The 13,752-nt window shown below is 40.2% G+C and overlaps 1 protein-coding gene across 1 annotated transcript in view; it reads left to right on the top strand.

Annotated features, from left to right (window-relative positions):
* The window catches only part of LOC127632480 (lymphocyte antigen 75-like), a 51,337-nt gene that overhangs the window by 18,858 nt on the left and 18,727 nt on the right, over window positions 1–13,752 (top strand). The window contains 9 exon segments of the mRNA XM_052111069.1: window positions 4,420–4,593; window positions 5,634–5,792; window positions 6,120–6,236; window positions 9,858–9,998; window positions 10,073–10,276; window positions 11,732–11,886; window positions 12,022–12,129; window positions 12,330–12,418; window positions 12,739–12,908. Of these exon segments, the coding sequence (XP_051967029.1) occupies window positions 4,420–4,593; window positions 5,634–5,792; window positions 6,120–6,236; window positions 9,858–9,998; window positions 10,073–10,276; window positions 11,732–11,886; window positions 12,022–12,129; window positions 12,330–12,418; window positions 12,739–12,908 (1,317 nt within the window).

Below are 13,752 nucleotides of genomic sequence, written 5' to 3'. Positions count from 1 at the left end.
TATTCGACTATCGTGTGTGCCGAGGTATTCAGTGATGCTGCCGTTAGAAGAGACACTTGCGGGTTATCTTTCTCCTAGCTCGGCATCATCACTAAATAGACCCACTCTCCCCACAAAGCCGTGCAGGACTACCTCCACGCTTGTGGGGAAGGCTTATCAGGCAGCAGGTCAGGCTGGTGCTGCCCTGCACACTGTGGCAGTGTTACAGGCGTACCAGGCTGATCTGTTTAAGGACCTGAGTGTGGGCACCACGGTGGATGAAGTGTCTTTCTCTGAGCTTTGTCGAGCCACAGATCTGTCTCTCCATGTGACCAAGCAGACGGCTCGCGCCATTGGCCAGTCTATGTCTGCTTTAGTCAGCATGGAGAGACACTTATGGCACAACCTGTCGGGCATCAGAGACAAGGAAAAAGTTTTCCTTCTCGATGCCCGGTTTCGCCTTCTGGCTTATTTGTTGATGCTATGAATGTAGTTATCACCAGGTTCCAGGAGGCAAAGAGTCCCGAGGAAGCCTTTAGGCAATTCCTTCCTTGCCGCACTCAGGGGGAGGGGCCGTTGGCCACCCAACCCTGCCCCGGTCCTTCTAGAAGGGAGGCTCAAAAACAAAGCGTGGCGAGTCGTGCTTCCCCTCGTAGAGACTGGGGGCTGGCTTGTCGCCCTCTGCAGCCCCCAAAGCCCCAAAAGGGCAGAAGAAAAATCCCTTACGGTCTTGCGCCTTTACCTTCCCGATACCCCCACGAAACCTCTCCATTCCCGCCACCTCTGGTATTTCGGGAGTCAGAGGTTTCTGGCAAAATGTTGGGTTTTCCGTTGCTTCCTGCCTTAGTCCAGGACGCAGAATAATCGACATCCCCTCAACAGGAAGTGTCAAAATTGATACCCATCTCAGAGAACCTGGCAGCATGGAAGCTACTGCCAGGTGTTTCTATGTGGGTTCTAAGAACAGTAGGAAAAGGCTACAGAATTCAATTTGATCCTCAAATCTGGTCCTCCGTTTTTCAACGGTGTGGTCTCCACTACCGTGAAACCGGAACAAGCATGTCTACTGTGGAAAGAACTGCAACGCCGGAGCTGGAAAGACTTCACAGGCTTTGTTCAGTCCGTGCCCTTCAGACGTCCACCGCACTAGCTAGTGGCATAAGTCAGGGCAACTATCCATTTGCAATGGGGCCACAACAAAGGGGCGGCCGCCACCAAGCAAACTATGTCGCATTGGGTGAGGGATGCTATTGCCCTGGCCTACGAGGCACGTGGTCAAGCTTCGCCAGTAGGTATCAGGGCTCACTCTATCAGAGGGGTCACCTCCTCTAAAGCTTTGGCCAGAGGTGTCCCTCTGCAACATGTTTGTAATGCGGCAGGCTGGTCCTCTCCGCATACATTTACAAGATTCTATAGTTTGGATGTTCATGCCACTCCGGGCTCTCATGTCCTTGAGTCTACATCACAAGCTCATGTCTGAGACCTCTCGTGCTCTTGTGAGCACAACTACACAACCGTAAGGGGTCCGAACACCCACAGTGCGGCGGCGTGGGTGTTCTCGTTTCCAAAACGCTAAATCAGGGCAGCATCAAAGTGTAGCTTTTCGATAGGTAACGTCTCAGGTTACTAAAATGTAACCCCTGTTCCCTGATAAAAGCAGAACGAGATGCTGCATTTCATTGGCGCTCTGGGGATGCCCCAGGACTGCTCTTCAGACAAAATACCTGACAATACACCTGTGGCGCATCTATTTATAGCCCTGCTACAGGTGCATCCAATGATGTCACCAGCAGAGGATATCAATTCTAGTCAATTTCATTGACGTGTTGCACACATATATATCATGCATCTTGTTCCGCTTTTATCAGGGAGCAGGGGTTACATTTATGTAACCCAAGACCTTACGTATGGTAGTCAAATAAAGGAAAGCCTCCATCACCATCATTAACAGCAGGGGTGCTCAGACTTCTATGGAATGAGATCTACTTTTTCATCATGTTATTGCAGCAAGCTCTACCATGTACAATAAAGGTTATACATTATCACAATGCCAAAACTTAGTAGTTGGTAGTGAAATTTGACAATTCTCAATACCAGCTTCAATACCAAAACAAATAATAAATCTAGATAATATGTTAATTATGGAAGAATGGTTTGAAGTTCTTAAGTAATTATTCAAGACCAGTAAACAGTAAGTAATAAAATAACAATAAAAAACAGCAATGAATAGAAATAGAAAAAAAAATAGAACAGGGGGCCTGGGTAGCTCTGCGAGTAAAGACACTGACTACCAACCCTGGAGTCATAAGTTGTAATCCAGGTCATGCTGAGTGACTCCAGCCAGGTCTCCTAAGCAACCAAATTGGCCCGGTTGCTAGGGAGGGTAGAGGGTTAATCTCCTTGTGGTCGCCATAATGTGGTTCTATCTCTTGGTGGGGCACGTGGTGAGTAGTACGTGGATGCCGCGGAGAATAGAGTGAAGCCTCCACGTGCGCTAAGTCTCCGTGGTAATGCGCTCAACAAGCCACGTGATAAGATGCACGGATTGATGGTCTTAGACATGGAAGCAACCGAGATTCTTCCTATGCCACCCGGATTTAGGTGAGATCACTTGCGAATTACAAAATGAAGGGCTCTGGATTATGTTCAACTACAGAATAAGAATTTTTACTTTCTAATAAGTGAAACAGGCCTAGGCTATCACAAATATATGTCCTGTTGGGCAAGTAAAATTCCCTTTCACTAGCCCCTTCTTAAAGCAATGTCTCATTCCCTTCATCTCAGGGAACCAAGGTTACATTTGTAACTGGAGATGTTTTGCGTAGGATATCTGTTCACTGGCGAAGCTACTGTTATTTGGTGTGACTGTGTCAATACAATAATTGAGTTCATGGGAAACTCCAACTGTCACTCTCTACAAAGGGCATGGACAGTTTATGAGCAAAATGATTGCATCATATCTACCAGTTACCATCTGCTCATCTCACTGTGCTTCCTTTTTACCCTGTATCGAATGCTTGTTGCTCTGTGCCCAATGAATCTGCAAATGCTCTAATGTCAAAATTCTAGACAATTCTTGGTGTGAATTCAGTGTCAGAAACATATCCCACGTGAGCTCTGTTAGCAAACCTTAGATGCGCAACATGACTCTTCACAGTTTTTAAAGTTAAGCTTGTTAAGGAATATCCCTACCATCGGAGCAATTCAAGTTTTAAGTTCTACCTGATTTATCAGGGGACAGCAAGCGAAACTCCTGCTGTGTAGGCAATGCACAGCTGTACAGAAAACAAACCAAACTCAGGCTTGCTTGACAATAGCGACAGCACAAGATTAGAACACGTTCTTGCGTTCAAACACAGCTGGACAAAGCACAATTCCGAATGCAGGGATCTCATGTTTTTTTACGTTTCAAGCTGCGTTTACCTTGACACCGTGACCTAAAAACACAGTGTTTATGACATGACACAACCAAAGTAAGATGCTCTGTGTGTACATTAAAGGATTAGTTCACCCAAAACTGAAAATTCTCTCATTATTTACTCACCCTCATGCCATCCCAGATATGTATTACTTTTTCGTCTGCAGAACACAAATTAAGATTTTAAGAATATTTCAGCTCTGCAGGTCCATACAATGCAAGTAAATCGGTGCCAAAATTTTGACACTCCAAAAAGCACATAAATTCAGCATAAAAGTCATCCAAAAGTAATCCAAAAGACTCCAGATCTTTTAATCCATATCTTCAGAAGTGATCAATATTTATGTCCTTTTTTACTATAACTTCTTCTCCCTGCCCTGTCAATCTCCAGGTGGGTTGTTGAATTTTTTTGCTTTATTGATTTTGCTTTAAACATTTAATTCATTTATTGAAACATGAAAAATATAAACAAAAGATATTTCTAAATAAAAATTGCACTTTAAACTAAACGAAAAAAGCAATAAAATAATGAAGTGATCAAAAAGTCTTATTTAACCACATTAAAAAATTTACCGTCTCCAACGACTATATTTGCTATCACGCAAACATCTGTCTATGACAACAGGTGGAAAATTACTAATAGCCTACAGATTAAGAACTAAAGACTATTGGAAATGTAAAGTTTCACACCCTGGGCATTTAATATATTTGGCGACCAATGTTTTTGCCATTTCCTGATATTGTCGATCATCGTCTGTTCGCAATCAACATTTTCGGTATCCGATTACATCGTCCTATCGCCCAGCCCTAATTGACAGCCCTAACTTAATAATAGTAGTTCAAATGATATGCAAATTATAACCTAGAGCAGAAATTGATTGATTTTTTTCTCAATAAGGATTGGAAAGTGTGCATCTGTGGTTGCCTTTGTGGGCACCGTCAGTGCATTTGCACGCATTTGACTTCTTTGAAAAACGCAGACTTAAATATAGTGAAAATTTATGTTACTCTCTATTTCACAGGAATGCACACAAGTGGGGGTAATTCTAACGGAGCACCCTGTGAATTCCCCTTTCTCTACAACAAGACATGGCACCACAGTTGTCTGCCTGGCACCACCGACCAGCCACTGGACTGGTGCTCTACCACTGCAAACTATGACCTAGAGCAGAAGTGGGGAAATTGTCTGAAATATGGTATGGTTTACAATTACACATGGTTTATCATTTTTTCCTCTATCACATTCCATCTCAATATACAGATCTGAAAATTAGGTTTGGCCTATAACACATTTTGTTCATAGACATTCAATCTAATTTTCAGTTCATGCACCACTCCAAATGTTTAATCAAATATCTCTGCCTCTGAATGGACTAGAAGCTTAATTTAGTTGTCATTAGAAAGCTGAGATCATCTGAGATCATCTTTGTGGGGATATTTGATTAAACATTTTTAAATTGCTATCATCAATAATCAAACATATTTTTCTAATGATTTGTTTAACATATGTTTCCTGCAGGATGGCATCTTTTGTTCTGGACATCTATGATATAACATTAGATTATACAGCCAAGCAAGCCCACAGACAAGTAAAAAATGTAAAACAAAATTTAGAAAACAGCCTAAGGTAAACGCATATATAAAGATTTTACCTTTTTGGGGCTTACAGCAGCAGTGATTGTCGCATAAAAGAGACATTTGTATTTGATGACAGAAATCATATTTCACTTTGTGATTCTTTTGAAAATCTTTCAAAATGTGCTATTAGGATAACAAAATGAATCGCATTCCTGAGAAAGAGAGCTTTCATTTGATATATGACTTGGCATTTAGGTGCTATGTGAAGGACCTTTATTTTTATATAAATATGTCTACCCCCGTTACCTCTAGGGGTGCTAATTTTCAACGTGAATGTTTTGAGGCCTTATTTAGTTCTTTTATGTAACATACATGCATGTTACTTAAAAGTGATGTTTATCGCTGAAAAGTTCAGATTCTAAGCTTTCAAACGATACCTCATATGCCTGGCTTATGTATACGGAAACTTTAACGTTTTAAGCATAAACTTCAACACTAATCTGTTTAACTTTGACATCTCTGTTTTCAGTTTACAACGTCATAGTTTTCCAAAGTTTGCAGTTATGGAAGGGTTTTTCGTTGACTTTGATGGCGGAAAACACTGTTCCAGTGTGGACCTAAACTAACAAAGGACGCCCCTTTTTTTTATTTAATTTAGTGGACGGCTGTTCTACTTTATGGGAAAAAGGCCCAGTGAAGGGACGATGCTACCAGGTTGTATCCACAGCAGTGGTAACCTGGCACGAGGCACGGGATGCCTGTCGTAGTCAAGGCGGAGACTTGCTTAGCGTGTCTAGCCCTCAAGAACTTGAGATGTGTAAGACTAATTTCTCTTTCACTTTTAAGTGATGCATTTTAACCTCTGCTCTACCCACTTTACATCTATTACTACTCTACATTCTATAAATAAATCTTTAATCTGCTTCCTATATGTCTGTATCTCTCCTTGCTGTTTGCAACGACTGTATTGTATTTTGTAATGTATATTTACAGCAGCTCCCTCTCATTTGTAGATTTGTCTATTTATGTGTTTTTCTTTACATCGGATTCTCACAACTTGGTTTTCTCTTGAAACTAAATTTTTATTTTTTATTTTATCTGTTTCTTATTAAATGTTCTCAATCTGAGTTATGCTGTCATGTAGTTAAAGGCAGGGAAGATATGCCAAGCAAACTATGGATTGGACTAAACCATCTGGACTGGATGCAGGGATGGCAGTGGTCAGATGGATCAGCCTTGTCTTTTATCCCATGGGAAACAGGTGATTTCATTCTAACTGAACTCTATAAAGAAAGATCTAACAGTAGATTACTTACAGTAGGTTACCTTTTGGCAATATATGTATATAGTATTTTTTAATCTTCAGTTCTAAGGGAAATAACTAACAAGTATAATATACCCACAATATTTATCTAAATAGCATTTGTTTCCACTGAAGACCACTTTTATTGTTATTCAAGGTGTCTTGCACCATTAATATTTATAATTTAGCTGTACGTGACCATTTTCCACCCTCTCGCTACTCCATTGGAATAATTTTGCTACTGTACCTTTAAGACTTCTGTTATGATTGGCAAACCTCTGTGTACTGGCATAGCTCACACTCTTTTAACAGGGCAGGCCAATTTGCTGAATACTGTAAAGGTGTTGATATAAATGTGGCCAGTAATATGTTAATGTGCTCAGGGTTCTGATATGAGTACAGTGATGATTTCCTATTCTGAATGATCTGCTTGATTTTCATAAATGGCCGGGGTGGACTGGTATAGGAGCTTTGTATTATGAATGTTAGATTATGAAGCATGTTGAACTATTTTATTTGAAAAGATCAAGGAAATCCTATTTTGTTTATATGCCCCCTTTAAATCCTTCTGTGCCTCCCTTTGTTGGATCCTTCATGTGTTGTACATGTACTGTGTGACACTTATTCAGTTCCACTGTGTTTCATTTTGACAGAAGAAGGAGGGCCAATGCTCACGTTGTACCAATAATCATATCTCGGCACAAGTCTTCTTTTTACCCACTGACAATAGCATTAGTGTCACTGTTTACAGCTGTGTGTGCGTGCCTGTGTGTGTGTGTGTGTGTGTGTGTGTGTGTGTGTGTGTGTGTGTGTGTGTGTTTGGGGGGCGGGGGCGGGGGCGGGGGGGGGTTTGTCTGCCTCAATGGCCCGCGATCACAAATCACTCTTTAATTCTATCAAAAAAGTTACTTGCAGCGCCACACCTATTACCATCATTAAGGGAAAGAACGGTGATACAATCTCCGACCCCCAGCAACAGGTTTGCAGATTTTATGAGCATTTCTGTGAGGTCCTGGGAAGTCCCTCAGCCTGGAAAACATTGTGGGACAAAGTGGGGATGAACCTGCTGGGGCTGCGGTGCCTCAAATATTGGAGGAAGAAGTCACTGGGAAGGAAAGGCACAGAGGGGCAGAGATGATCTCCCAAGCGAAATGCTGAGGGAGAGTGTCGTTTGTGCACAGACTGCCCTACATGACTTCGTAACAGTCTGGACCACTGGGTGGGTTCCGCAGGATTGAAAGGATGCCCTGGTGGTCCCTCTCTTTAAAAAGGGGGACCACACAGATTGTAACAACTATAGGGGCATCTTGCTCCTCAATGTGCCGGGAAAGGTCCTGGCAAGGATTATTCAACATCGCCTTGCCAGGTGCATTGAGGAGAGGCTTGCGGTGTCCCAGTGTGGTTTCAGGAAAGGGCGGTCTTGCACAGATGCCATATTTTCTGTCCGTCTGCTACATTATAGGTGTAGGGAATTCCAACAAGACCTACATCTCTACTTTATTAACCTGGTCAAGGACCATGATACCATCAGTAGGCCTGGGATCTGGGTTGTTCTTCGTGCTTTCGGAGTCCCAGACCCACTGCTTGTGATCATTAAGGACCTTCACGATGGCGAGCGGGCCTGGGTAAAACTACGTGGCTGGGAGTCAGAGCCATTCCCTGTTCACCTTGGAGTGCAACAGGGATGTCCTCTGGCTCCCACATTATTTAATATATTTTTCGACTGCGTAGTTCATGAAGCCTTCGATGGCTGTACCGGAGGAATTTCCGTCTGGTACAGATATAATGAGAGGTTGATCGATGCCCGGGAGCAGTCAAGTGATGGCTCCCTATTGGTCAACCACATTATGTATGCTGATGATATGGTGATTGCTGCTCACTCAGAGGAGGAGTTGGAGGCGCTGCTGATGAACCTGGAGCTTGCCACTAAGAGATGGTGCCTTACCATCAGCCCAACCAAAACTAAGCACCTACCTGGGTATTACAGAGGGATTTGATCCCCTGCTGATTTTGTACGTTTTCCCACTGACAAAGAAATGATCAGTCTATAATTTTAATGGTAGGTTAATGTGAACAGCGAGAGACAGAATAACAACAAAAACAATCCAGAAAAACGCATGTCAAAAATTTTATAAATTGAATTGCATTTTAATGAGGTAAATAAGTATTCGACCCCTCTGCAAAACATGACTTAGTACTTGGTGGCAAAACCCTTGTTGGCAATCACAGAGGTCAGACGTTTCTTGTAGTTGGCCATCAGGTTTGCACACATCTAAGGAGGGATTTTGGTTTCGAGGCTGACGTATGGCAACTCTAACCTTCAGCTCCCTCCACAGATTTTCTATGGGATTAAGGTCTGACCGTCTAAGATCCATCCTGGGTTTAACCAGGCTGGTTAAACCCAGGGTGTTCGACACTTCACGTGGCCTCAACGTGCACACTGCCTGGCACAAGCGTCGTGGTGATGTCACCGCCACTTAGTGACGAATGGCGGTTGTTGTTGTTGTTGTGTGTGTGTGGACATACTTCCATAGATGTTTTGGTAGAATAACAAGCCAATGGCTTGAATGGTGTAGACAGAAGCAGAATGTAGTTCTGCCTTTGAGGAGAGTGATGACAGAATTGTCTCTGACGGTCCGCTGTGATGATGTGGGTGGTTTGTCTGTACTCATCCAGTGTGTGTGGTGTCAGAAAAACTGAATATATTCATGGCAGTTAAGCACACTTTTTTTACAGTATGATGTGCAATACTCTAATGTGAATGAGATTTTTTTCACATTAGAGTATTGAGAATTTGCACACCACTGCTTATGTCATGAAAATAATGAAAAATGTGGAAAAAAGTACACAATTTTGTATTTATTGTCCTAAAAGTTATTGTTATTTTATTTAAATTTGTGTTGAAATATGACCCAGATAATAATATGTGACATACACCCAATTGCTAATATTTTTTTCTTGATTGTAACAGCTTTACTAGTAACTCTGTTTGAACAGTAATCATGTTCAATTTACTGATTAAATAATTTCTAAAAACCCATTTAAACATTTGCTAGTTGCACAATATAATAAGTCACCCAACTGTCATTTCAGTTGTAAAATAACTGTTATACAGTTCATAACGTAAAAAGTCACCTTCAGCCATGCTACATTCAGGCTATGTTACCGTATCAAGTGCTTCGACAGACTGCTTGTGCTGTTCAATGGGGTTGAGATTGGTTTTTGTCAGGGCATTACTCACATTTTACTGTAATATCATTATGTACAAGTGTTCTAAATTCTAAGTAATGCAAGTGCTTCCATCACGCAAAACTGCTTGTCCGTTAAAGTTGTTTCAACCATTTAAACATTTGGTCCTTAAATTTGGGGTGTAAACTAGCCGTACTTTTGAAGTCCTAAATCTAAGGTAAGTAACAATATTTTTATTAGAATAGTAACTTTAATGAAAAATAAAGTTACATATTTAACTTCATTTTGGGAAAACCCTATCTTATTACAGTAAATACATGTTTTGTAATGTTTTACCCACCGCAATGTTTGCATAAAGTGTTCATTTTGTATTTCTTTTCTGCATGATAGGCATCACAATCAGGTCACTACTGTCCGATGAGGACTGTGGGGTTGTGAAGGAGAATCTGCGTTTTGGAGCAGAGACGTGCGAGAATCGACTACCATTCATCTGCGAGAAGAAAGAGAATGGCAGTCAGGCTGAGAGTGCAGGTCAGATATTGCTCTTTTCCTCAATTTCTATTTATGTTTCTTTCTCTTCACTGTCTCCTTCCATCTCATTTCAGTAATCAGGGAGGTGTATAGGCCCACGATGTGTAAGGATGGTTGGGTTGGGTGGAAAGGATTCTGTTATAAACTCCACAGATTGCCAGAAGAGGAGAAACTGTCCCAGCATGAAGCAAATAAGAGCTGTGTAATGGAAAACTCACAGCTCGCCAGCCTGCAAAGCTTGGAGAATGTAGAAATGCTACATGCAAACTTTCATACAGGTACACAAACATCTCGCCAATGCACTTGTGTATAAGCTCAAACAGCAACAAATGTGTTTTGAAAAAATAAGGGGTTAAGAGAATGAACATTTTAGGTTAACTATTTAATATAACCTTTAATTTACAAAGACAATTATACATAAGCCATATGTAGATTGATGTCCCTGAAAGTGGCACTTCCTACATTGCTCTGACACAGTAATATATCTCCAGTGTTGTAAGTTTAAAGGAATAGTTCACCTAAAAATGAAAATTCTCTCATCATTTACTCACCCTCATGCCATATAAGATACATATATGACTTTCTTTCATCTGCTGAACACAAATTAAGATTTGTAGAAGAATATTTCAGCTCTGTAGGCCCATACAATGAAAGTGAATGGGTGCCAAAATATTGGAGCTCAAAAATCCACATAATGGCAACATAAAAGTACTGCAGAGGACTCTGGTGATTAAATACATATCATCTGAAGCAATATAATAGATGTGGGTGAGAAATGGATCAATATTGAAAGGTGCTGTAAGTGATTTGTTTTCATGGAAAAGTATGCAAAATTGTTCCTACTCCCTTAAAGATATTAATGAAATAAGTGTCCTGAGATATCTCACTGGTCTCTGTGACAGATGTAGACTTTGTAAACAGCAAACAAAAATGTGTATGTGGATGTTGACGGTTTTCACCTGTCAATGATTTTGCTCATTCTCATCATGTTGGATTTGAAGCAGATCATTGTGGCTATGATTCATAATGTTTGTCAGTTGAGGGCACTATTGTGCCACTGTTAAATTTGACAGGAACAAACAATGCTGCTCTTTTGCTCGGTTTAGGACTTAAATCTTAATTTGTGTTCTGCAGACGATAGAAAGTAGATGGGTGAGAACATCATGTGAGAATTTTCATTTTTGGGTGAACTATCCCTTTAAGGTGAGACTGTCTATTTAGCTGACCAATGGAACACTGGGGAGATTGTTCAGGAAACCTGTTTGAAAATGGTAATTATTTTTACAATAATTAACACAGTGGAACCTAATATGACATTTCAGATTTTTCAGTTCTGTCCAGATGGTACTTTTAACAAAAGTAAAGTAATTAGTACCTGTAAAATAGCGGAATTTAATTAACATCCATCTCAACAAGTAAAATATCATCAAACACAATGTCAGTGGTACTAATATTAATAGGCATTAGAAATACATACTTGTTACATACTTGTGTTTTCTTTCCTTTTAAAGTTACTAAATGTGTTCAAACTGAACATACGTTCACTGCTTTCAGTTTTTATGTATTATTTGCAGATATCAGCTAATTCAAATTCTGACATTAATCATAATATTTAATTATTTTGAATCGATTGACAGCCCTAATAAAGATACTTAAAAATAATGAATTTACCAATTATTTTATACTTCTTCATACTCTGGTTTCATTTTATGTTATATATGTGTGTGTGACAGATCTGACAGATGTTTGGATTGGTCTTATGGGCAATGGAAGTTCCTCAGTCTTTGAATGGGTTGATGGAGTTCCAGTGACCTTCACATACTGGGCTAGAGCTCAACCTCCACCACTTCTACCAAATACCACCCACTGTGTGTACTATGGCGGAGAGGTGTGTGTATTTTCTCTTGTCAGATACTGATGATAGACTGTTTATCTCTCCCCTCTTTGTCGCTTTATTAGAATGCATGCATGATGGCTCAGATCATGCAAGTAAAATCATCATCTGTTGTTTCTCTGTTTCAAGCATCACACGTGGTCTGTGTCTGACTGTGACAAGATGAAGTCTTACATGTGTAAGATGAGGGGTAGGGTGAATGAAAGCGCTCCAGAGGAAGGCTGCCCTCCTGAAGGGGTGAGTGAGCATCACTGACACATTAAGAGAAAGAGAGGGGGCTCTAGCCACTACAATGTACTGGAACTTCACCTGCATGTGAAAGTGCATAAATGATATTTGTGCTTTGTGCTTATTATTGCCCTGCATGTAGATTTCAGATGTTTTTGTGAATCTGACTCAGATCTTATAGGCATATATCTGTTTTTCTTTATCTCTAGAGCTGGAAAAGACATGCCGATGCTTGCTATAAAGTGGACAGTGAGCTAGTTTCCTACAAAAACAGCTGCCACATCACTATTAAGAACATGTAATAGAGCTTTTGCATATACTATTTACTCCCTGTCATTTTCTTTTGATTCTTCAAACACACTGTGTTAGTATACTTGTAAGTATACTGTAGATGTTACTGTAGGTGGTAAAGGGATAATTCACCCAAAAATGAAAATTCTCAAATAATTTACTCTATTTTGTTTGAAATTCTAAATTCAATAAAATTCAGTGAGCTTTACTGGGATGAATGTACTACATACAATATTGCCAAAGCTGTTGATTTTTAGAACAGTGAATCAAACTTTCCAATGTGACATTATCAATAGGACAATGTTAATTTAGACAATATCTCTCTAGATTTGAACAGGCCTTCATTAACAGTCTTCTGAAGGAGCATATAACCACTGAGGTGTTGTATTTCTGGACGGGGCTGCAAGATTCAAAAGGTTCCAGAGAGTACCAGTGGATCAATCAGGATGGAACAGCAGACCAGGTCACCTACACCAACTGGAGATGGTTAGAACCAGGTAATACTCATTGGCTATGGTTGTTCCTTACCCGAAAACACCAACATACATTAGACAAGAGTAGCTTCCTGCTACATGAGAGCTCATTAGCAATGTCCTGTCATGTTGTTCACATTAATATGAATTTGCAGTGATTGTGAATAATTTTTTATTGCCATCAAGGTTAGTACTTTTAAAAATACAATTGCAGGTAAAAGTTTGTGAACCCTTTTGGATTTACCTAGATTTCTGCAGAAATTGGTCATACAATTGGATCTATATCAATACTAAGTCACAACAAAAGACAAACACAAGGATTACAGAGATAGTTCACCCAAAAAATGAAAAGTCTCTCATCATTTGCTAACCCTCATGCCATTCCGGATGTGTATTACTTTCTTTCTTCTTCTAAACACAAACAAAGATTTTTAGAAGAATATCTCAGCTCTGTAGGTCCATACAATGCAAGTGAAATGTGGCCAGAACTTTGAAGGCCCAAAAAGCAAATAAAGGCAGCATAGAAGTAATCCATAAGACTCCAGTGGTTAAATCCATGTCTTTTCCAAGATCCAAGAAGATTTATGATAGGTGTGGTTGAGAAAAAGTTCAATATTTAAGTCCTATTTTACTATAAATTCTCCTCCCTGCCCAGTAGGTGGTGATATGCACAAAGAATGTGAATTTACAAAAAACAAAAGAAAAATGTGAAAGTGGAGAATTTATAGTAAGAAAGGATTTCAATATTGATCTGTTTCTCACCAACGCATATCATATCGCTTCTGAAGACCTGGATTTAAACACTGGAGATGTATGGATTACTTGTATGCTGACTGTATGTGCTCTTTGGACCTTCACATTTCTGGCC

The sequence above is a fragment of the Xyrauchen texanus genome, chromosome 39 (genome assembly GCF_025860055.1).
Source record: "Xyrauchen texanus isolate HMW12.3.18 chromosome 39, RBS_HiC_50CHRs, whole genome shotgun sequence".
In the NCBI taxonomy this organism is placed as follows: domain Eukaryota; kingdom Metazoa; phylum Chordata; class Actinopteri; order Cypriniformes; family Catostomidae; genus Xyrauchen; species Xyrauchen texanus.
This window is presented reverse-complemented; position numbering and strand designations above follow the sequence as displayed.